Source organism: Lampetra fluviatilis, chromosome 9 (genome assembly GCF_964198595.1).
Source record: "Lampetra fluviatilis chromosome 9, kcLamFluv1.1, whole genome shotgun sequence".
Lineage (NCBI taxonomy): Eukaryota > Metazoa > Chordata > Hyperoartia > Petromyzontiformes > Petromyzontidae > Lampetra > Lampetra fluviatilis.
This window is the reverse complement of record NC_136283.1, coordinates 829433-854837: the sequence shown is the minus strand read 5'-3', so window position 1 is coordinate 854837 and position 25405 is coordinate 829433. Positions and strand designations below refer to the sequence as shown.

At 57.3% G+C, this 25405-nt stretch overlaps 1 protein-coding gene across 1 annotated transcript in view; it reads right to left on the bottom strand.

Moving 5' to 3' along the window:
- The window catches only part of LOC144934037 (inorganic pyrophosphatase-like), a 64615-nt gene that overhangs the window by 38902 nt on the left and 308 nt on the right, over positions 1 to 25405 (bottom strand). Inside the window, exons 2-9 of the mRNA XM_078859398.1 lie at positions 17592 to 17656; positions 10426 to 10485; positions 9146 to 9265; positions 8315 to 8401; positions 7978 to 8104; positions 7533 to 7660; positions 7194 to 7276; positions 5762 to 5831 (exon numbers count right to left, since the gene is read on the bottom strand). Coding sequence (XP_078715524.1) covers positions 5762 to 5831; positions 7194 to 7276; positions 7533 to 7660; positions 7978 to 8104; positions 8315 to 8401; positions 9146 to 9265; positions 10426 to 10485; positions 17592 to 17656 — 740 coding nt within the window. The remainder of the gene's footprint in view (positions 1 to 5761; positions 5832 to 7193; positions 7277 to 7532; positions 7661 to 7977; positions 8105 to 8314; positions 8402 to 9145; positions 9266 to 10425; positions 10486 to 17591; positions 17657 to 25405) is intronic.

The window sequence follows — 25405 nt, the reverse complement described above, 5'->3', positions numbered from 1 at the left end:
TGACGCGACCCGCGGCGGCCACCCCGTCGCGCTGCTCATCGCCGCTGGCACCCTCGCACCCCTCACGTGCGGCGCACGCGCCGTGCACATCTCCCGGCGCGGCAGCTGCGGCACCGCCCCCGGCCGACTCCCGGGGCCGGCGGGATGCGCCCAGCACCAGGGCTCGTGCGTGCAAGAGGCCGCGTGAGTGGCGGGGTCACGTGTGGGGGTCACGTGTGGGAACTCGCAGCTCTTCCAGCGCGACTGGCGAGCGTGGACGAGCGGGATGAACGCCGCTCCCTCTCTCTCTCTCCCTCCCTCTCTCTCCCCCTCTCTCTCCCTCTCTCTCCCCCCTCTCTCCCCCTCTCTCTCCCCTCTCTCTCTCTCTCTCCCCTCTCTCTCCCCTCTCTCTCCCCCCTCTCTCCCCCTCTCTCCCCCTCTCTCTCTCGAGCGGCGTCTCTTGTGCTGGGCCCCTCCGCTAGCGGTGGCGCGAGCGGAAAACGTCGCGCCCTGCACCTTCGCATTTGTACACCGTGTATATAATGCGCCCAAATGACACAATTAACATGACACGAATACTACACCGCGTGCATCGTAGGTGCTAAAATACGTGGGGCGTCTACGGCCTCCGCCTGCCATCAGCCGGCATTGGCCAGGAAGGGTGGAGTATGGTCAAATATCCACCCCGCAACTCGCACGGGAAGCCCCCTCGTCATCCAGCAGTGGATTGACAGGGGGACTTCATCGCATGCACGTGCCTGCATTTAAATCACCTCATCGTTCAAATAGTCCACATCATCATCGTCGTCGTCGTCCACAAGCCTCCCGGGACACATCAGGCCCATTGCCCGAAACGTCGTCTTTATACATGTTTGTTTCCTGTTTAGGGTCTCACGCAGCGTTTTGCTTGTGACGAATGTGTTGCGCTGTTTGTGCCCCACCTGCCACTGCAGCAGCAGCAGCAGCGTCACAATAACAACAACAACAACAACGTATATTAGACAAGCCGGGGGTGAGAAGGGCAGCCGTGGGCTGGGAGCTCGCGGAGAGCCGGGCCCTGGTGAGAGTGTGACTGACGGTGAGGGGCAGGGTGAGGGTGACGCCGTCAACGTGCTGCTTGTGAGGGTGTTGTCACGCTGAGGGGTGTAGTTGTGGCGTTGTATGGGTGAGAGTGTTGTGGTTAGGATATAGTTGAGGCGAGGGCACTGGTTAGGAGGGTATCGTGGTGAGGCTGTGATTTGTGACGATGTTAGTGAGATTATTGTAGTGAGGCTGTAGTGGTGAGTGTGTAGTGGTGAGGGTGTAGCGGTGAGGGTGTATCGGTGAGGGTGTATCGGTGAGTGTGTAGTGGTGAGGGTGTAGCGGTGAGGGTGTAGCGGTGAGGGTGTAGTGGTGAGGGTGTAGCGGTGAGGCTGTAGTGGTGAGGGTGTAGCGGTGAGGGTGTAGCGGTGAGGGTGTAGCGGTGAGGCTGTAGTGGTGAGGGTGTAGTGGTGAGGCTGTAGTGGTGAGGGTGTAGCTGTGAGGGTGTAGCGGTGAGGGTGTAGCGGTGAGGGTGTAGCGGTGAGGGGTTAACTGTCGGAGGAAAGATGTATTCACGGCATCCGGTTGCGTTCTAATGAAAGCGCACGGGAAGGAGAGGGAGGAGGGAGCGGGGGGAGGGGGGAGCGGGGGGAGGGGGGAGCGGGGGGAGGGGGGGGTTGCGAGCCTTCACGGGCAAGTGAGCACCACACAAATCTCGCGACTTAAATCAGCAGAACGCGGGGCCAGAGCCGACACGGCCACCACGCACAAAGACAAAGATCCCCCGTGTAGCCTCTACAGACTGTTGGGGCAAGTGCTGTTCGCGAACACCTACGAAGGGCGGCACGAGGGGGTGGGTGGCCATCAGCACGCCTGGCCACCTTTGTCTCTCGAGGGGAGATGTTTAAACACGACACCAGGTACTCATTTGAGGCCGAGTCTACCTATTGGGAGGGCCAGGACCGGTTCAGATATTTGTTGCTGTTGTTAGCCGTGAGTGGGAATGGAACTCGGACACAGCCACAGACACAGCCACAACCACAGACAGCCACAGACACAGCCACAGCCGCAGACACAGCCGCAGACACAGCCGCAGACACAGCCGCAGACACAGACACAGCCGCAGACACAGACACAGCCACAGACACAGCCACAGCCACAGACACAGCCACAGCCACAGACACAGCCACAGACACAGCCACAGCCACAGACACAGCCGCAGACACAGCCGCAGACACAGCCGCAGACACAGCCACAGCCACAGACACAGCCACAGACACAGCCACAGACACAGCCACAGACACAGCCGGTGTCGGCTCCTCGGCACGGAGTCAGGAGGGGGATCCCCGGCGTCTGGTTCGAGTGAACGTGGGAGCCGATTCAACCCATCATTCTTCCCGCCCAGGGTCGATAAAACGAGTACCAACTACTTTGTGGCAGAGTCAACAGTTGGTTGTGCTATGGATTGACTCTCTCCCGCCATAGGAATATGGAATTATCACCACGTGACCCTGGCAGGGCTGTGAGTGGGAGATGGGCACACAATGTCTCAATTGCTCATTGGAGCAGCAGCAGATCACTTTGACTCTCCTGACATCGGGGGAGATGCAAGGCTGGGGGCCCATCTCCACCAACGCCACACAAACCAGCGAGCGGTAGCATGGAGTGCTTCTCACGTCGGGATGGGGGGGGGTAGAGGAGGAGGGGGGGGGCTGAGCTAACTAAAATATACAAACGTGCGGTGAGCAAAAGTAATAAATAATCTAACTCGCATAATAGGAAAACACGCGCGGCGCAACCGCCCGTGAAACGTGGCCGTCCCCACCGCAACACCCCCCCTCCCACCCCTCCCCATAAAAAAATACCCCAAGAAATTCACGGCAAGGATGAGACTTTCTTTTTCTGGGAGGTGGGGTACCAGAGGTGAAGGGGGGGGGTTGGGAAAGTAGGGAGAGATTAAAAACGAGAAGCGGCACATGGCGTGCCGGCTGGGCCTTGCCTAGATTGGTTTTGGTGGCCGAGTTTGTCTCTCTCTCTCCGTGTGCCGCTGCTTTGGCATTTGGGGTCGGAATGAGACGCAACGGGGACGGTTGACTCGACTCGAGAGGACAATGATCCACAAACGGCTGCAGCTGCTGCTGCTGCTGCTGCAGCTGCTGCAGGAGCAGCGATAGAAGAGAGGAAGAACAAGAAGGAGGAGAAGTACGGAGAGGGGTGGACGTCGGGGGAGGATGGACAGGGACACGTGGAGAGGAGGGGGAGGGGGATGAGAGTGGATGCAAGAGGATGGCGAGGCGGGGGATTAAAAGGAGTAGGTGGAGGGCCAGTGGAGGAGAAGAGGCTGAGAGGGGGAGGAGGAGGAAGAGAAGCATGACGAGTGGAGGAAGGAGACGCATGACGAGAATGAGGAGGAAGAGAGGAGGAGAGGGGCGATGCAGGAGGGCGGAGATGATGAGGAGATATGGAACAGTGCCGTGAGACGAGGAGAGAGAGGAGATGGGGGATGACGAATAGGAAGAGGGGAGGGAGGCTCGAAGCGATGGGGAGGGGAGAGGTGGAGGGGGGGTGCAGGCTGCAAGGAGGCACGGAGAGTTCGTCATTATTTATTAATGTGCTCAAAATGCGTCTTTGAGGCTGATGTGGTTCGCTCACTTTCATATCCACCCCTCCTCCTCCTCCCCCCCATCCTCCCAGCCATCACCGGTATTTGACTATTTTCTATAATCGATTAACAGGGTGAATAGATCCGCGAGGCATGCCCAGCACCACGTTCCCTGGGAGCCCAGCTGCCGATGACCCAAACCAGGAGTTTGGTCTGCGGTTAGACTGGCCCCTGCCATAAGAATATGGAATTTCCACAACTGGCTCAGACACTCTGGGGGGTGGGGAGAAGTTGGGAGCGGTGGTGCAGTGGTTGGTGCCATTGGCCCAAGTTCCATTCCTGGCCACAGCCAAGATCAGTGGAGATTGATATCTGACCAAGTCTTGTTGGGCCTCCCCGAGGTCGACTCAGGATGAAGTGAGCACCTGCAAAACCAGCCCTCGGAAGACTAAGGCGGCCGGATAGAGAGCTGGCCACACCACCCCCTCGTGTGCCGTGCCCGCTCCGATAGGCGCTCGCTAACAGCACTTGCTCCAACAGTCTGTTCAGGCTACAGGTGCATGTTCATGTACGTGTATATGCATGCGTATGTGGGTGTGTCATGTGGCCTTAAAGTGCACATAGCCTGGCACAAGAGCTGTGGTGACGTCACCGCCACTTAGTGGTGAATGGTGGTTGTTATTGGTGTACGTGTGTGTACGGAGTCGCCCTCCAACAACAACGGAGGGTGGAGGAGCGACGCTCACAACAACGAGCAGAGCGCCGGGTGGCTAAAGCACAGCAAGTTGGCACAGTAAGGGGCACAGGTGGTGCATCAGCCAGTCATCTCAGTCATCTCAGTCAGTCGACCCGTGGCACCTGGGTCTACCCCGTGACCTCCTGCCAGCGGGCGTTCAACACTTCACGTGGCTTCAAGGTGCACATGGCCTGGCACAAGCGTCGTGGTGACGTCACCGCCACTTAGTGGCCAATGGCAGTTGTTGTTGGTGTACGTGTGTGTACAGTCGTCCTCCAACAACAGCGGAGGGCAGAGGAGCGATGCTCGCAGCAACGAGCGGAGCGCCGGGCGGCTAAAGCACAGCAAGTTGTCACAGTGAGGAGCGCAGGTCGTGCACGTGCCAGTAATCTCGGTCAGTCAACCCACGACACCCGGGTCTGTCCCGTGACCTTCTGCTAGCAGCGAGCCTTCGACATCTCACGTGGCATCAAAGTGCAGATCGCCTGGCACAAGCACCGCAGTGACGCAAACGCCACTTGGTGGCAAATGCCAGTTGTAGTTGTCATGTACACGTGTGTATGTGTGTCTGTATGTGTGTCTGTATGTGTGTCTGTATGTGTGTCTGTATGTGTGTGTATATGTGTGTGGATGTGTGTGGATGTGTGTGTGTGTGGATGACGCACTGGTGTGCGAGATGCGTGCGTGATGGAGCTGTTCACTCGAAGCCAGCACGGCCAGACAAGCACCACCACCCCCCTCCCCTGCACCCCCACCCCCCCAACTCCCACCCCCAAAAGCCCCCCACCTTCGCTAATTTAATCACCGCTAATTACTGCCCCCTTCCCTCCCCAACGCGGCCCCCCGCCACTACCCCCGACCACCCCTCTGGCTCCGCGTGGCTTGGGGAGGACGGAGACGAACAACCCGACGGCGCCCTCTGCTGGAGACACGCGGCGGAGACGGAGACACGCGGGGGAGACGTGCGAGGCACAAGAAGTCACGAGCACAAGGAGACACGAGCCGACACAGGGAGACACAGGGAGACACAGAGACACATAGGGAGACAGCGAGATATGGTGGGGACAGAGACACACAAGGAGACACGGCAGAGACACGGCAGAGACACGGCAGGGACACGGCAGGGACACGGCGGAGACACGGCGGAGACGCGCGGAAGACGAGGGGTAATCGAGCGGGGAACGCTGCGCCGCCGCCACAATCCGGTCCACAAAACCAGGACGGCTCGAGTTCGACACCCGGATCCGGGTGGGCGTCAGAGCGGTAGTGGAGTGGCGACGGTGTGATGTCACCATGGCGATGTCAGTGTTACGTCACCATGGCGATGTCAGTGTTACGTCACCCTGGCGATGTTGGCGCTAAGGGGGGGGTAGGGGGGGGTATGTGGGGGTGGGTGGGGGTGGCGATGGGGGGGGGGCACTTACCGCACGCACGATCCCTTCCGCTTCGTCTCGTGGGCAGACGCCCGGGCTGCTTCCCTGGCTCACGTTCAAGCTGCGGTGGGGGGGGGAGCAGGGGGGGAGCAGGGGGGGGGGGCAGGGGGCAGGGGGAGGGGGGCAGGGGGCAGGGGGAGGGGGCACGGGGAGGGGGCAGGGGGAGGGGGCAGGGGGAGGGGGCAGGGGGAGGGGGCGAGTGAGTCAGGGAGGGGGAGCACCGTCAAGTTGGGCACCGTGGTGATGGCGGCACCGATGAAGCGGCCGCCACTCCGTGGGACAGCGCCGCTGCCAGGTGCAAATGAGGTTTGGTCTCGAGTGAGGTGGGGTGTTCAATGAGGTGGGGTGTTCAATGAGGTGGGGTGTTCAATGAGGTGGGGTGTTCAATGACGTGGGGTGTTCAATGAGGTTCGCTTTAAACAAAGTTCGCTTCGTCTCCAATTACGTCTCAATCGTCCTGCGGGGCGCTTCCTTTGGTTTTTCATTTATTCAGAATTCTGCAGCCGTGAGTGGTGCATCACCGGGAGACGCAACCACTCCGGACATTTGACGTCACGAAACTACGCACAAAGTAACTTCAGCAGCCACGTGGCAGTGGTAGCGGTGGTGGTGGTAGCGGTGGTGGTGGTGGCGGCGGTGGTAGTGGCGGTGGTGGTAGTGGTGGAGGCGGTGGTAGTGGTGGTGGTGGTGGTGGTGGCTATGCTGTTGCTGCTGCAGTGGCTGTCTAAGCCAGAACTGTGGAGGCGGCAGCGAGGGTTGGTGGATCACCGCACAGATGGTTGTGAAACTCCTTTTGCCGTGGGCAAAGGAGAAGGGAGTACAGCAAGTGGACCAATTGCCATCCGTTTCCATCGAGCGTTGCCCCTCGTGCAATGTGTGGGTTCTCTCCGGGTGCTCCGCTTTCCTCCCACTTGTACAATCAACACGACTCACCATTAAATCGGCTGAAAAACATCTGAAAATACCAAATGTGGCAGGACATTCCTGAAAGTCCTATGACTCAGCATGGCTCTCGAGCGTGAATAAGTTATCATTCTGATTATAGCGCTTTCGCCATGCTCGAGGTGCACACTTTAATAGATACGCTGCATCATACCAAACCAGTATTTCAATAAAACTAGGGGATGAGGGAGGGAGCAGGGGGAGGGAGCAGGGGGAACCAACATTTTTACATCTCAGAGCTGGAGTCTGGGTGTTTGTTTTCCACGCGATCATTGGCATCGGGGCGACAGCCTCTCTGTGCGTGAGAACGTGGAGTCACTCACTCCGGTTGGGCCGCTCACAAAAGCCCAACCTGGAGCCGGCTCCGAGTCAGAGGCCTCTCGAGTCGCCCCGCGCGGGTTCGCGTGGGACCGGCTCGTCTGCTCGTTAGCCGTGGGTCATGGGGGGTGGGGGGTGGGTGGGTGGGTGGCTGTCTGCTCACCAAGACAGTTCCCCGGCATCCTTCCTGGACACGAGACTCTTCCAGAATGCGTGCGTCTCGCGCACGACCCTGAGTGCAAACTCCTGATGTGCGGGGACACACGCAGAGAGACAGAGAGAGCGTGAGACACGCACGAGACGCGCAAAACGCAAGCGACACGAGACGCAAACGCGGGAAACAGAAACACACAAGAGAAACACAAAGGCGGCCGGGCGTGGCTTTGGCAGCCACCCACCCCCTCGTGTGCCGCGCCGGCCCTCACGGGTGCTACTCGCTGACAGCACTTGCCCCAACAGTCTGTTGTAGGCTACACTAGGGACCTTTGTCTTTGTGTGTCACCTTGTTCTTGAACTGCCCTCCGAATGCAAACTCGTTCTCGGGTTTCCCATCGGGGATCTTGTAGAGACGGAACCAGTCGATCGTCGCCTCCAGGTAGCCGGGCTTGAGCCGGCGCACATCCTCAATGTCTGAGCCACGACACACCACCACCATCACCACCATCACCACCACCACCATCACCACCACCATCATCATCACCACCACCACCATCACCACCATCACCACCATCACCACCACCACCATCATCAACACCATCATCACCATCATCACCATCATCACCATCATCATCACCACCACCATCATCACCACCATCACCATCACCACCACCATCATCACCATCACCACCACCATCATCACCACCATCACCACCACCACCACCACACGACCACCACCATCATCATCACCACCATCATCACCATCACCACCACCACCACCCTCGCCGCACCGTGCAGGCTGGCGGCGTCGGGGTCGTTGACGTCGATGGCGATGAGTTTCCAGTCGGTCTCCCCCTCGTCGATCAGAGCCAGGCAGCCGAGCACCTTCACCTGCACCACCTCGCCACGCGCGCACACCTGCACGCACACACGGAACACACACACGCTGGAGCATGCACACACGCTGGAGCATGCACGCACACACGCACACACACAGAAGACACGCGCACACAAACGCGGAAGACAAAAGCGCGCACACACGCTCGCACACGCTTGCACCACACAAACACACACACTGGAGCGCACACACGCACAGCACACACACACTGGCACACACTTGTGCCGTACCCGGGAGCCGATCTCGCACACGTCGATGGGGTCGTTGTCTCCGCAGCAGCCGGTGTCCGCATCCTTGTGGCTGGGGTCTTCCCACGTCTGATGACAAAGACAAAGGTCCCCCGTGTAGCTTTCACAGCCTTCCGGGGCAAGTGCTGTTAGCACAGTGCCTACAAAGTCCGGAACGGCGCTGACGATTACGGACAGTGCCTGGTGCTCGTTTCATGCCGAGTGGACTTAGGGGAGGGTCCAGAACGGTTCAGATATTACTCTCCACTCGGTGTTGGCCGTCGCCGGGAATCGAACTCGGGTCGCTGGGTTCGTAGCGCAGTGAGATAACCACTGTGCCATCACTCCTGAACAAATGAATATGTAAATGCAAGTGATGTCCCTCCTCACCCCACACCCCCACCTCCCCCCCATGAGATATGTAAATGCCGCGATGCGTTATATAAAGGTGCACTTGAGCATGGCTTTAAAGTATTTTACAATTAACAACGCTTCAAACCTCAAGTGAGACAGCCCAGAAAGACAAAGCTTCGGCGTGGAGCTGCTACAGAGCTGCTTGTTGTCTCGTGTGGGTGGTGTTTGTCTTTCATTCATTTACATCTCCAGATTCTACCCTTAAACCCAACCCGAACTGCACCAGCCAACCAGATCCTAACCCCAAAAGCCAATCGGGTCCTGACCCCATCAGCCAATTGATCCTAAACGCAGCAGCCAATCAGATTCTGACCCCAACAGCCAATCAGAAGCTAACCTCGCTGGTGTAGCGGATAGCTGCCACCGCCCACATGCCCCGACGGTGACCCCCGACCGTGACCCCCTGGCAGCGACCCTGACCTGCGGGAGGGCGCCGTAGTTCCAGATGTATCCGTGGTGAGGGAAGACGTTGGCGACAAACCGAAGCTTTCCCTTCTTCACGTCCTGCTTGATGGGGTTCAGCGGGTCCTTTGTGGCGATCTGGGGAGCAGTGACGCAACGCAAGGGGCAGAAGCTGTTACCGCGGCGACGACGACGACAACGTTCGCTGCGCTCGCGAGAGCTGCCCCCACACGCGTCACATCATCCATCGCCGCATGCCAACAACGCGTTTGAAAGGGCACCCCCAGTGGCAGCCGCCCCTGTGGGCACAAGGTGCCTCGGCACCGCAGGCCCGCAAGCCGGTGTTAGTCTGCCAGGAGCGGCAGGGGGCGATGCTGGCTGCTGTGCATCTATTGTGGCATCCCAATTGAGTGTTTGGTGGTGTCATTTTCAAATTTGGCAAATTCATCACGCATTATAAACAGCTTGCACGATACTTAATTGGGAAAACCCCCGGAGCGACATTGCCCCCCTAGTCAAACCAAAACCCACGTGCAGGCCGCGTACACCGCAGGGACAGCTGCCACTGGGGGGGCTCTCGCCACCCCCCCCCCCCCAGACCGTAGCGGGGCAGTGAAGGGTAGCGACGAGATATGGGACACAAGGTGGTTTGAGTTGGCGAGCCATTCAAGCAAGGGCCCTCCACGCAGGCAACATCCTCGTCCTTAAAATTCCGAGTATACGGGAGACGCCGCCTCACCGCGCCCTCCGGCCGCGTTAACGGGGGGCCGGCTCCACGCTCGACGTCGTGGAGAGGCGATCGCTACGGGCGCCGCGTCCCGCACGTGCGTCCCGCGTCTGACGCAGGCAAACAATGACGACGACGCCTCCGCCGCAGGATGAGCGCCTCGTCTGACGCGCGCTTGTTGGCACCGCGCGTGTTTTTGTTTACGTGGCCGAGATAAGAGGCAGACGCATGTGGGCGTGCTGCCGGGCTGAGCCACGCCAACAACCGCCACTACGGCAATAACACCACGTCACCACCACAACCACATCACCGCCACTACGGCAACAACACCACGTCACCACCACAACCACATCACCGCCACTACGGCAACAACACCACGTCACCACCACAACCACATCACCGCCACTACGGCAACAACACCACGTCACCACCACAACCACATCACCGCCACTACGGCAACAACCGCCAAGTCACGACCACTTCAACGACCATATCACAACCACTTTGTCAACAGCCAACACATCCCCAAGTAAACACACCGCGACACCCGCGTCACTGCACGGCCCCTCACCTCCATCTTCGCGTTGGTCCACCGAGGCACCTCCACCACCATGTTGAACACTGGCTGCTTCTGGGGGGGGGGGGGAGCACGGGGTTGGCATGGGGGAGCAGAGGTGGGAAGTGGAGTTGAGACGCAATTGAAAAAGCAGTAACGGCTGTCCGACGAGCGTTCCGGCTGCCAAAAACAATCGGGGGTTGTGTAACTTACTGACCCAACACAATACAAAGTTCCCCCAGACGGAGACACAGGCTGCTGGGGCAAGAGCTGCCAAGCGAGGAGCACCCATCAAGGCCGGCGCACGAGGGGCTGTGTCACCGGCACCGCGCCCGGCCGCCTTTGTCTCCCCAGTGCTGATACGTATGTATGTTGAACTTTTTTCGCACCGTTCGTAGCCAACCGTGCAAATCGGAGGTGTGGGGTAAGGACAACAAACGAAACTTCCCGTGCGCTAGGTCTGTCCTCATTTGATGCCGAGTCGACCTAGGGGAGGCCCCGGAACAGGGCAGACCTCGACCGCGAGTTGCCGGGTTCGCAGCGTGGCGCGCTAGACACTGCACTATCCCCACCGCTCCGAATATTGTCTACATACGTATAAAACACACGTACGTACGTACACACACACAACCCAATACGTACGCCGACTAACTTACGCATTCGCAACGCATGGGGTCAGATATAGGGGACCCATGGGGTCAGAGACAGGGGGGTTAATGGGCTCATAAACAAGGGGGGACCATGGGAAAATTAAAGACTGGTGGGGTGAGAAAACTGGACCCCGCGGGTTCTCAACCCCGGACCCCCAGAGAGGGATTCTTTGAGCGAGTCTCCGGAGGGGGCAGAGGAGGGAGAGCCCCCCCCCCCACCGAGCGCTCGTTAGTGCTCATGCCCCGCCCACCCCCCCAGTCCCCCTGGAGGGGCTCGTTATCGGAGACGCACGCAACCAATGCAACGAACGCTGTGCGGATGGGGGAGTGGGGGGGGGAGATAACTGATAGGGAGCGGGGCGATGGGGGGGAGGGGGGGTCGAACTATCGGTGTCTTCATGGCGGGCAGGGGCCCTCCTGCCCCACACGCAGATCACTCACAACCACGCACACACAACCACGCACACACAACCACGCACACACAACCACGCACACACAACCACGCACACACAACCACGCACACACAGCCACACACACACAGCCACCTGTAGCCACGCACACAGCCACACGAACACAACCACACACACAACCACGCACACATAACCACGCACACACAACCACGCACACATAACCACACACACAACCACGCACACACAGCCACCTGTAGCCAGACACAGCCACACGCACACAGCCACACACACACACACAACCACCTGTAGCCACGCACACACAGCCACACGCACACAGCCACACGCACACAGCCACACGCACACAGCCACACGCACACAGCCACACGCACACAGCCACACGCACACAGCCACACGCACACAGCCACACGCACACAGCCACACGCACACAGCCACACGCACACAGCCACACGCACACAGCCACACGCACACAGCCACACGCACACAGCCACACGCACACAGCCACACGCACACAGCCACACGCACACAGCCACACGCACACAGCCACACGCACACAGCCACACGCACACAGCCACACGCACACAGCCACACGCACACAGCCACACGCACACAGCCACACGCACACAGCCACACGCACACAGCCACACGCACACAGCCACACGCACACAGCCACACGCACACAGCCACACGCACACAGCCACACGCACACAGCCACACGCACACAGCCACACGCACACAGCCACACGCACACAGCCACACGCACACAGCCACACGCACACAGCCACACGCACACAGCCACACGCACACAGCCACACGCACACAGCCACACGCACACAGCCACACGCACACAGCCACACGCACACAGCCACACGCACACAGCCACACGCACACAGCCACACGCACACAGCCACACGCACACAGCCACACGCACACAGCCACACGCACACAGCCACACGCACACAGCCACACGCACACAGCCACACGCACACAGCCACACGCACACAGCCACACGCACACAGCCACACGCAGTGCCGCTGTGGGAAGCGGTGATCACCGCGCAGCGCTAACGAGCGAGCACCGAGCGAGCTCACGCGGAATTAACGAGGCACACGGTGGGGGCAGCAATCACACACAAAGGCAAAGATCCCCCGAATAGCCTTCAACAGACTGTTGGGGCAAGTGCTGTTAGCGAGCGCAGATGAAAGCTGCCTTTGTCTCCCCAGTGACGATGCTTGCACACTGACACCAGGTGTACTCGTTTAAGACTGAGTCTACCTAGGGGAGGCCCAGGACTGGTTAAAAAAATTGTCACTGGTGTTGGCCGTGAGCAGGAATCAAACTCGGCTTGGCGGGTTCGTCGTGCAGTACGATATAACGACGACTCTACCGCTCCCCTTCCGGAGACACGCACGCACAGACACGCACAGACACACGCACAGAGACGCACAGACACACGCACAGAGACGCACAGACACACGCACAGAGACGCGGGCACAGGGAGACGCGTGCCCGCACGGTGCCGCCGCTGCCGCGTGCTTCGCCGGTTATTTATAGTGCCGACGACGCTGCCGTGGCGGCCGCCCGCTCCGGCGCTGCACGGAGACGAGGGGCGCTCTGAGTCAGGAGAGAAGAGCACGCAAAACACGACGGAGGAAGAGCAGGAGGGGGGTGGGGAGTTGGGGGGCACCGGATTTAATCAGCACTCGCACTACACGGGGCGGGGGAGGGGGCTTCATCACACCCATCTCCCCCCCACCACCCCTCCACGGCCCCCCCCCTCAAAACCTCTTCCAGCTCCACCGGTTGCCGCTGGTAACGGTCGAGTTGTGAAACAGGGGGACGCCGGGAGGCTTGGGACCGGGATCGAATCGCCGGGTGTCTCCCCCCCCCTCCTCCTACGAGCCTCGTTTATGGGGGGGGGGGGGGTGGCTCCCCAAGGATTCTCCGCTCCAGCCACGCGCCCTTCCGTGCCAGAGTTTGCGATGAGCTCGTCGCAAGCCCCCGCTGCTGCGTCACAGCGGGGCAACTCGGAGGCCTGGGCCGTTGGACCACCCAGGCGAGGGTCGAAGGTCGTGGGCCGACCCCGACCCACCGCTGTGGAGGCAGCAGGAGCAGCAGCGAGGGTTGGTGGATCACTGCACAAACTGCCTTCCCGTGGCCGTCGAGGAGCCGTACCCGGGTTCGCCAGGAGAGGGCGGTACAGCAAGTACAAGACGCGCCATCTGTTTATCTCCCGGTGCTCCGGTCTCCTCCTCCCACGTGTACGATGAACACAAACTCATCATTCATTGCCTGCGAACGTCTTGAAATAAAAATCCAACGTAGCGGCAGCACCCTCCTGTAAACCAGTCCGACGACTCACGAGTGGTTCTCCTGGATGGATAAGCAAATCATCGCGGGTAGAGTGCTGCCGAACGTGCGGCATGAGAGACAGAAGGACAACCACTGGGACGATGAGATTTGCGTCTGGGTCGATTCGATTGTTTGGCCGAGTTGGGTGGTGGAGGGTTCGGAGCGTGTGCACGGATCAAGCGACGCGAGGTGCTTGATCCGTACGGTCGCCAACGGGGCAAAATATATTGGAATTCGTTCTCTTGCAATCATAATAACAATAAGTGATAATCATTTCAACTTGCAATGCACCGTACGGGATCCGAGAGGTTGACCCGGAAGCGCCCAGAGGAGGAACCACGGAGGAGCCGGGAGGCAGCAGCCCCGCGCGCGACAGAGAACCGGCGCCAAAGTCCCCTCTCCAAGGTCTGCGGTCCTCTATTTATCAAGCTGTTAGAGGGACAACTGATGAGCGTTTAAATGTGGGAGGAAATTGGAGCACCTGAGACACCCACGTGTGCTCCTGGGCAACACTCGATCCCATCCAGATGGAAGGGGTGGAGAGCGCACTCTGCTGTGCCGCCTTCTGCTGGCAAGTCACGGTGTGGCTCCTCCTCTCTGCCCACGGAAGTTGCAACAAGATTCGTGCGGTGATCCACCTACCCTTGCTGCTGCCTCCACGGTGCTGGCTTACAGACAGCCACGTGTAGTGTAGTCTCCGCCGCCGCCGCCACCGCCACTGCCACCCAGCTGCTCTGTGTCTCCAAGTGGTTGGTAACGCTCGGATCAAAGTGGCTGGTTTTCGGTTGGGCGAGTTCCGAATAGCAGCGGCGCAACTTTTATCCTCGAGTTTCGTTCACATTGGACGCTCTCACCCCGAGTCAGAAGCTGGACGACGCTCATTTCCATTGGCAGTCCTGAGCCGGCGCTTAAAATAATTCCCCATTGCTATGGCAGGGCCCACCCACAGGACAAGCCCCGCCCTGGCGGCGAAGCGAAGGCTGTGTCACTGTGATGTCAGGACCTCTCCGCTCACTAGACACACACGGGGCCGTTCGGGCTGAACTCACACTCGCTCGCTCGCTCGGACAAAGACTCCGTGTCTATCCGCACTCGCTGCTGGGATGAGCGCTGTTAGCGAGCGCAGATTTCGCCACCATGACTACGACCCCCGACTACCCAGGAAAGCCTCGTCGAGCATCTCTCTGGTGGTTACACACTGCAAAAGGTGCTCGTTTGAGGTCGAGGTGACCTAGGGGAGGTCCAGGAAAAGTTGCGATATCGCTCGCTGGGAATCAAACCCAGGTTGCCAGGTTTGTGCGCGAGACGTGTGTGGGCAGGAGAGCTCATTCTCTCAACGTGTCATTAGCGTTCGCACCTTATGCAAGACCCTCACTCCCACCCTATACAAAAGACAAAGATCCCCCCCACCCGTATGGCCTCATAAGACTGTTGGGGCAAGTGCTGTAAGCAAGCGCCGATGAAGGCCGCCACTGCACACGAGGGGGTGGGTATCCAGCGCCACGTCCGGCCACCTTTGTCTCCCTAGTGGTGATGTCTACACACTGCAACAGGTACTCATTTGAGGCCGAGTCGACCTAGAAGAGGACCAGAACCGGTAAAAATATTTGCCGCTATTATTGGTCGTGAGCGGGAATCGAACTTGGGTCACTGGGTTGGTTCATAGCGCAGTGCACTAATCATTACGCTATTTCTCCCGATACACCATCACCTACACACCATCACACACTATCATACACACACCATCACACACCATCACACACCCCATCACACACCATCACACACCATCACACACACCATCACACACACCATCACACACACCATCACACACACCATCACACACACCATCACACACACGGCGAATGAACCCCACCATCCTCCACCGCTCGGCGCACACAGCTCTAAGCTCACAGAACCCGGCTCTGAAATCCACAAAATCCAACGCTGTCGCTCACGCAACACCCATGCATGACCCCACCAGTACACACAAATACAAAGATTCCCCGTATAGCCTGAACAGACTGTTGGGGCAAGTCTGTTCAGGCTATAAATGGCCACGATGGGGGTGGGTGACCAGCACCACGCTCGGCCACCTTTGTCTCCCCAGTGGCGACATTTACACATCGCACCAGGAACTTGTTTAAGGCCCAGTCGACTGAGGGGAGGCCCAGGACCGATCCAGATAATTGTCACTGGTGTTGGCCGCTAGCGGGAATTGAACTTGGGTCACCGGGTTCATAGCGCAGCGCGCTAACAACCTACACTACCGCCCCCCACAGCACACACGCATGTGGGTACACGCACACACGCACACACACGCACGTGGGCACACACACACACGCACGCACACACACGCGCACACACATGTCGTTTGAACACCCGCCGTGGGGGTCCCGCGAACAATGGTAGAGCGGGATGGGGGGAGCAGCGTTGGCTCGGCAAGGGGGTCAGCAAGGTAGAGAGTAGGGACAGGGGACAGGAGGGGCAGGGGGGACATGGGGCAGGATGGGGGAGCAGCAGGGGGGGAGCAAGGCAGCACGGCGGGGGTGGGGGGTGACCGTGGTTTTGGGGTGGGGGTGGGGCGAGCGCTGGGAAGAGATTTGGAAAATCAAGGCGGTGGAAAATCGCTTTACGAGAAAATGCTGCGAGCGGCTGGGCTGTGGGATCAGCCAGGCAATTACACAGAGTGGGGATTGGCCGTGGTGCAATTTCCAGCAGGCGCACGCACACCCACGCACGCACCCACGCACGCACGCACCCACGCACGCACACGCACGCACGCACCCACGCACGCACGCACCCACGCACCCACGCACGCACCCACCCACGCACCCACACACCCACGCACCCACGCACCCACGCACGCACGCACGCACCCACGCACCCACGCACGCACGCACCCACCCACGCACCCACGCACCCACGCACCCACGCACCCACGCACCCACGCACCCACACGCACGCACACGCACGCACATGCACGCACACACTCACAAGCACTTGCACCCGCGTGTACACGCACGCATGTACACACATGTAGAGGCACATGCAAGTAGACGCACGCCCTCACACGCATGCACTCACTCGTATGCACAGATGCACGCACGTTGTGTTTTTTGTAACCAGTTAAACGATTCCCCTTTTCCCCAAGGAGGTTCATCGAGTCCTCGTGACAGCCCCCCCCCCAATCCCCAGAGGGGCTAGGGGTGGTGGGGGGGTGGTGGGGGGGGTGGGTGGGGGTCGGGGTCGATTCAATTCCCTCCTCGTTTGTAACGTTCGCCCATCGTGCTGCGTCGATTATAAATGATTATAAACCACGGGCCTGTTCGGCTATTCAATCATGCGACATCGGGAAATTGAACTCGGCTCGCCGGGATTCGTGAACGCACTGCGCCAACTGCTGCGCCACCGCTCCCCCCGCACGTACAGACGCACGGACACACAGACACGCACGGACACGCACGGACACACACAGACACGCACGGACACACACAGACACGCACGGACACACACAGACACGCACGGACACACACAGACACGCACGGACACACACAGACACACGCGGACACACACAGACACGCACGGACACGCACGGACAGGCACGGACACGCACAGACACACACAGACACGCACGGACACACAGACACGCACGGACACGCACGGGCACGGACACGCACGGACACGCACGGACACGCACGGACACACACGGACACGTACTCCCGAGGTAAGACTCCTCCTCGTGGCAACTCACCGGCTCCTCGCTGGCACACAGGGGGATGTCGTGGAAGGGAGAGATGTACTGCCCCTGCGCATCCTCTGCACACGCACACACAAAGACAAAGATACCCCCCACCCATGTATAGCCTTTAAAAGAGTGTTGGGGCAAGTGCTGTCCGCGAGTAGCACCTATGAAGGCCGGTGAGGCACACGAGGGGGTGGGTGGCCAGCACCACACGCCTTTGTCTCACTAGCAGGGATGTTTACACACCGCACAAGGTACTCATTTGAGGCTGAGTCGACCTAGGGTCGGTTCAGATAATGACCACTGATGTGGGCCACGAGCGGGAATCGAACCCGGGTCGCCGGGATTGTAGCGCAGCACGTTAACCGCTATGCACCGCTCCCACAGAGAGACGCGCAATAGATACACACATACACAGAGATGTTTAAATAGAGGTCCCTATATTGAGAAGGAAAACATTTGTTGCATTTTATCCGGTAAATATATATATTTTCTGTGGTCTCAAGGTAGGGGGATGGGCACTCTCTCTCACCCCACCCCCACCTGCGTACGTCATAGGTACGTTGAACTCCGCACGTACACGGGGGTGTGCATGCGTGCGCGCGGGTCAACGTTCTAACCCCCCCCCGCCGAGACATTGGGCCAGGCGGTCACTTCAAGAAGCGCCGGCGTGAATCCTAGCGGCGCCACGACGCCCTGCACGGCTCGTGCACACACACACAGGCCGTGACATCAGTTGCTGCTGCTGCTGCTGCATGCAGACCACCCACATCACCACCACCACCAGCACCACCACCAGCACCACCACCAACCCCATCTCTACCACCACCACCACTATCAGCACCTGCACCTCATAACATCACCCTTACCATTCACCTCCTGCCACCATCCACCCCGTATAGCAGCCACCTAATCTCGCCCGCACATTAACCCTGGGTTCATGGCCATGCCACGATCAACAGCTTTGCCCCCCCTGCCCATTTGCCCCCCTCCCCAGCGCAGACTTCCCCATCCCCTCCTGCCCTGTAATCGCACACCACTGCTTGTCTATCAGCAGCACGTGTGATGAAGATGATGATGGTGGTGCATCATCGATCCACAAATCAATGTCGATTCTGATCGCCCGCGCGGGCGTTAATGGGCGCTAGAGGTCGCTACGTTCCAACAACGATGACGACGACAAAAAGTAATCGATTTTTTATAATCGATTCATGGGGACTAATTACACTCCCACACGCCCCACGAGTTGGATGCTTTGAATAACTCAGAGGTACAGAATGAGGAACTAATGGCTTAGAGGAGGCAGGCAAAACCCCCACATCATCATAGGAGGATGATCGTGCAGGCCCAAAGAAAACCCAGAATTTTCAAACCCCGCAGAAACGTGTAGAAGACACACAGCCATTTGGGCATCACGCAAAATCCACCACCAGCAGCCGTTCCCGAGGAACCGCATCGTGGGCCTCTTGTGAATTTTACCGACTAGCGGCAGTAATTGACAAACTGTGGTGGGCCGTTTTTTGTCACCGTTGGGTCTCATCAGCAACAGTACACTCGCCGCTGCTCACCGCTGCAGCGCCTGCCTCTGGGAATGATACAGGTGGAATGCCCACTTCCACAGTGAGCACCATTTCGCTTGGCTAATACCAACAGGAATTAAAATCTGTAAGCGACGAGAAAACCCATCATCATAACAAAATGAAAGTAGAGGCTAGAAAAACTACACATTTCAAACACACATGCACTCGGCCTTTGTGTATTATGCAAAAACCATCAGCAGTTCCTGGCGATCTGCTCATGTGACACGGGTTACTGATGTCACCCAGGCTGTTACGAAAAGTGAGCGAGCAGCTTGGGCGACGTTCGTCACTGGGAGAGATGGCGGCAGCCACGTCACCGAACGTGTCCGCGGGAGTGCGTCCACACAGGAGGTGGAGCAATGAAAGCTGCTCGTGTGAGAGGCGGCGAGGGCTCGGAGGCCTTCATCCAACAGTGGGGTGCTCACGGCCGACGGCGATGACGACGACGAGGGCCCAATTTGACGAGAACCATTTCGCTTGACCGGACGTCAAAGCTCCGACCGCATCTCACGATGTTGGACAGGGGCGGGAGGGGGGGCCCATCCATCCCACGGGGGCCCGGGGCAGCTGCACAGCCTGCGTACTCAATAGCGACACCCCTGCCCGCCGCCTGCCCCCCTGCTCCCATCCCTCCCAGGTGCCCTCCCCCCACCGCCACGCCACACTCCCTCCCCCCCCCTCCAGGCAGGGTCGTGGGTTGCGCCGAGCAAGGTACAACTCAAGCGCCGGCAACCACAATGAGGGGCGACGCTGCGCCAACTGCACAAACACAGCCCGGCCATAATCACGCACGCACGGCCATAAACCACACGGCACACAAACACGCACGCCATTTCACAATCAACCCTGGGGGTTCACACGGGGCCATGATGGGAGGGGAGGGAGGGGTCAAAGTGGACAAATGTGGGGGGGTGGGGGGTGCAGTTCACATTCCCTGCTTACAGTCATGGGTTAGTCGTGTAAATTCAACGTTTTCATGACGGGGGCAAGTCCATGCAGAAGACATACCACGGTTGAATGCAGGCAAAGCAGTATCTATTATTTTATCGACCACTGCGAGAGAGATAAAGAAAGAACTGGGATAGGAGGGCCGGCTTGACCTGTACCCAACCCTGGCCAGGAGTCGAACCCGCACGATTGTGACTGCGAGAAGGTAACATTCATGACCACGGTCTCCAGGCAACCAGACCGGTTTGCATCCTCAATAAAGTGGAGCCCGCGCACCGCTCCGTCTCGTTCCATGAATAGCGACGGCGTCGTGAAATATTTAACCTTTCCGCTGGCAGCATCCCCCCCCACTCCTCCCTTCTCTCTCTCTGTCTCTCCGTCTCAGAGACGCAGCAGCCTGGGGCAGTGAGTTCCTGGGCTGACGTGGCCGCTTGCATTTCAATACCAAGCCGCCTCGTACTCCAGGGAATGCGCGAAGCGACAACGATTTACGTCGGTGGAATATTTTTCGATTTGACCGAAGCGGCGCCACGGTTGTTTTTAGGCGCCGATGTCTCTTTGCGTCGTGGGCACAACTTTGTTGTGATTTTATTTGTTTTTTTTATTTCGTCACAATATGGTGATCCAGGTCACTTTTGGAGAATTACATTCCCATCCTGGTCTCAAGTGCCCACTTCATTGAAGCAAAATAAACGCAAAACTTGAATGTGTAATAACATTTTGATATGCATAGCGTCACAGTTGTGGCACAGTTGTGGCGCTTGCCCATCCAGGCGATATCCGGGCTCAACCCTGACTCAGCCGCTGAGATCTGACAGGACCGGGCACATTCCAGCCGACTGGGTCATACCCAGAGAATGGAGGACATTCATGACGTCAGTAGCTTCGGCAACAAGTAAACAACAAACACCAACCGCTGGGCAAAACAACAGTCGACAATCATCACGACGTGACAGTCACATCATCACGACGCTTGTGCCAGGCTATGTGCACTTTGAGGCCTACGTAGAGTGCAGAAATGCTCGCTGGCAGGGAGTCACGGGCCAGACCCAGGTGTTATGGGTTAACCGACTGAGATGCCTCGCAGATGTACCAACTGCACTCCCCACTGTCCCAATATCATTCCACTATGGTGTGAACACAAAGACAAAAAATAGCCCCGTGTAGCCTACACAGGCTGCTACAGCATGTGCTGTTAGCGAGCACTTATGATGGCCAGTGTGGCGCATTAAAAAAGAAGAATCCACACGATCACCACACAAAGCGAGAAAAAAAAGACTCCAAATATACAACAGGCATCGTCAGGTTCCAAGATCGAACCCGCGACCTCCTGCCTACCAGACGAGTGAGATGACAACATCTCACGGCCACCACATGCATTGTGTAACCCGGTCCACATCGAAAGTTGCCATTTATTGCCCACTGGGTTTTTCCTGTGCCAAAATAAACTGAATTAATCATTCACCTAGCCGCTTCATGCCCAGGATCCGGATTTGACGGAAGCAAAGCGAGGTTTCATCCTGTTTACCATGTTATATATATACATGATATAAATACATGTACTCAGGTGGTTTTATTTGTTTAATAGGTCACTGACCATCTGTACTGCGTCAGCAGCACCACCGGAGTGTCGTGGGAGAGCGACCCACACGCACCCTGTGTGACGACTGGGAAGCCTGGCAATTCACTGGCGGTGAGTCAGCTTCATCAGACAATTGGCAGAATTACAAAGAATCTCCTGCCCACCTTTGGCCATAACTGGGTGGCGTTACATCATCAATGTGTCCACACAGGCGAGCCACAAGTGGAAATGGGTGAGGCCTGGAGATTAATGAATGCGCATAAATTGTCGCATTTTATTTTGGCTTACAATGCATTTTCCAATAACTACGTTATTGTGAAATGCATATACTTACAGGGTGATATAGGTTTGTCATAATTTACTTAATTTTCGTAAATAGTTAATCATGCTATAATAATACAGCGAATAGTTTAGATTAACACAACACTTTTCTAGGGAAGTTGCGATGTGATACCTTCACAACGCGTGTCCAAGCCACACTCAGCCTGTCGGTTTTGGCTCGGTTGAAATGATTTGATTTTCCTGAATGATTTGTGTTGACGAGTCTGGGCCGGTACAGGACGGCACGCTATACCGGCCCCTCTCGCTACGCTAAACGTGTGCATACCGGCATTCTCCAGAATGGTTCCCATTCCTATTCTACAGCGACTCCACAGAGGGGAAACAGCAGTGCGAGTGAGGCAGTGTGAGTGTGCGGAGCGGTAGTGCTAGCGGTTAGCGCTACGCTGCGCTACCAACCCTGCGACCCGAATTCGAATCCACAGACTCGAGTGGCGACTATCTGGACTGGTCCGAGGCCTCCTGTAGGTCTACTTAACCTCAACTCAGTACCCACCTACTCAACCTCAAATGAGTACAAACCCACTCATGTACCACTGTGCTGGCAATAATCCCTGCATCTTCTACGCTTACATATCGATCACAGAGTGTGGATTCCAAAGGTCTAGTTGCGTGGGTCAGCTTTATCTGGTTGCCACCACATCCAAAGTTCAAGGTCCTCGTCCTCCTCTCACTGGCGCTCTCTGCTCCACCTCCCCCAGCCGGTACCACATGCACCGAGTCGGCTCGGCTTCTACTCCCAATGGATCCACATGTCACACAGCAGGCGTTGCGCAATCATTGAAAATGTCTCTTCTTGAGGCCGGAGTTTCCAAACCTGCACGACGATGGGGCACAGGACCTCGTGAGAATTACGGGGACGGTCTGGAACAACGACTCAACCCTCGAGGGATGTCTGCGTTTCTGAAACGGTCACACGGGGAGAAGATACCGCCCTGCATTTCACGCGTCAAATAACAATTTTGTTGACATCCATCGGAAATGATGTACTCTGTTCATCTTACGGCTGAGTCAACCTTGGGGAAGGCCCCGATCCGATTCAGATGTCGTTCCGAGCACTTTTGTTAGCCGTTGACGGGAAATGAACTCAGGTCGCTGGGTTTGGTAATGCAGTGTGCAAGCCATTAACCACAACGCTATCACTCCCCACACACCGACGGAGTTCCTCCCACGTGGCTTACACAGGCTGTTGGGCCACGTGCTCGTAGCGAGCAGCTATTACTGGCGGCACAGCACACGTGAGACCCATAGAGATACATAGAGACCCATAGAGATACATAGAGACCCATAGAGATACACAGAGACCCATAGAGATACATAGAGACCCATAGAGATACACAGAGACCCATAGAGATACACAGAGACCCAGAGATACATAGAGACCCATAGAGATACACAGAGACACATAGAGATACATAGAGACCCATAGAGATACATAGAGACCCATAGAGATACATAGAGACCCATAGAGATACATAGAGACCCATAGATACACAGAGACCCATAGATACACAGAGACCCATAGAGATACACAGAGACCCATAGAGATACATAGAGACCCATAGAGATACACAGAGACCCATAGAGATACATAGAGACCCATAGAGATACACAGAGACACATAGAAATACATAGAGACCCATAGAGATACATAGAGACCCATAGAGATACAGAGAGACCCATAGAGATAGAGACCCATAGAGATACATAGAGACCCATAGAGATACATAGAGACCCATAGAGAAGCATTAAAGACGAGCCGCAGCAGTGCGGCGACTGGCCATGCGACCCACACTATGCACCGTATAACACACCACTGTTGAAGAAGCGCAGACTACAGAGGAGGAGGAGGAACAGCAACTCGAGAAGAACTCTCTCCTGAAGCCCTCTCCTCGTGGCCGACAGACATCGACGTTGGAAAATGAGCTCCTGATCGTAATTGCCATAAACACGAACAGAATGTATGAGGCTGTGCTTTACCGAGGGTTCAGTTATCACTGGCCCGGGACATTAGTTCGGGCTGCTGCCGGGTTCATAGGGCAGTGTGTGTTTAATCACTGCGCCACCACTCCCCACCAAAGGCAAATGTCCCCTGTATAGCCTTTAACAGACTGTTGAGGCAAGTGCTGTCACAGAGCACCGACAAATGCTGGCGTGGTACACAAGGGGGTGGGTGGCCTGCAGCACTCCTGGCCCCCTTTGTCCTGCCAATGGTGATGTTGATACACACCGCACCAGGTACTCATTTGAGGCCGAGTCGACCTAGGGGAGCCACAGGACCGGATCAAAGATTCGTCGCTGTTATTAGTCTTGAGCCGGGGTTCGTAGCGCAGTGCGCTGACGGCTGCAAACACTGCCACTCCCCAACACACACTCCACAAGCGGGGACGATTTGAAATATCAATTACGGCAGGGATTATTATTCCTCAAAGATTTTTCACTAACGTGGCAACATTTTTAAGTAATGAGAAAAGTTGAAACATTTTGCCTGAAGGGGAAATAAATCATTGGATTGCAGGACTATTTTTATCCCAGAGTAGCTGTCCACACAATTGCACAATCGTTTAAATAAAGTTTATACACAAGGGGTACGACGTTTTTTTAACGTTACAGAAATTTATTTTAGGAGCCCACAAATATTCAAGCACGTATACAGCATGGAGGAAACAGGTTTCACCGTCATAGGGAGTCATCAGCAAGCCATGAGCCAGATATGAAACTGTCAAAAAGGAAAACGAGTGTGTCACGTGGGGTCTCGTTTATTTATGGGCTCATCAGCGAGTCATGCCCAGACAGAGTGCCAAGGACAGCCCCGAGTGTTATATTGGTACTCGCGTTAATTAGAGGTCATCAGTGAGCCATGGTCCGCGAGTTCGCTCAGCTGTGCATCTAACATGACAGACGGGCAAACTTCTTCACGCACAGATACACCGACAAGCACATTCACTCATATGTACACACCACACACACCTCGAACTCACAGACTCACACACCGACGCACACGCCACTCAAATGGGCGCTTCAATCAACACAATATGCAATGGTGGGAGTCGGGGAATGAGTCACGAACTCAGGGAGTCGGGCACTCAGAAAGTCAGCGACTCAGGCAGGAAGGACTCTTGGATTCGAGGACTCGAGCAGGGAGCCAGGGTGGGGGCTTGGGAATGCGGGGGCTCGAGAAGGGACTCGAGAAGGGAGTCCTGTAGGGACTCAAGGGACTCAAGAAGGTCGGTCACTCAGGAAGCGAGAAGTGGGGGGGGGTACGCCTCTGAGACTCGGAGAGGGATTTGGATATTCAGGGGAGCCAGGGAGTCAGAGACTCGGAGCGACGTGGAGTAAGGCAGGAGAAGTCGGGGAGAGAGAGGGGCTCTGGG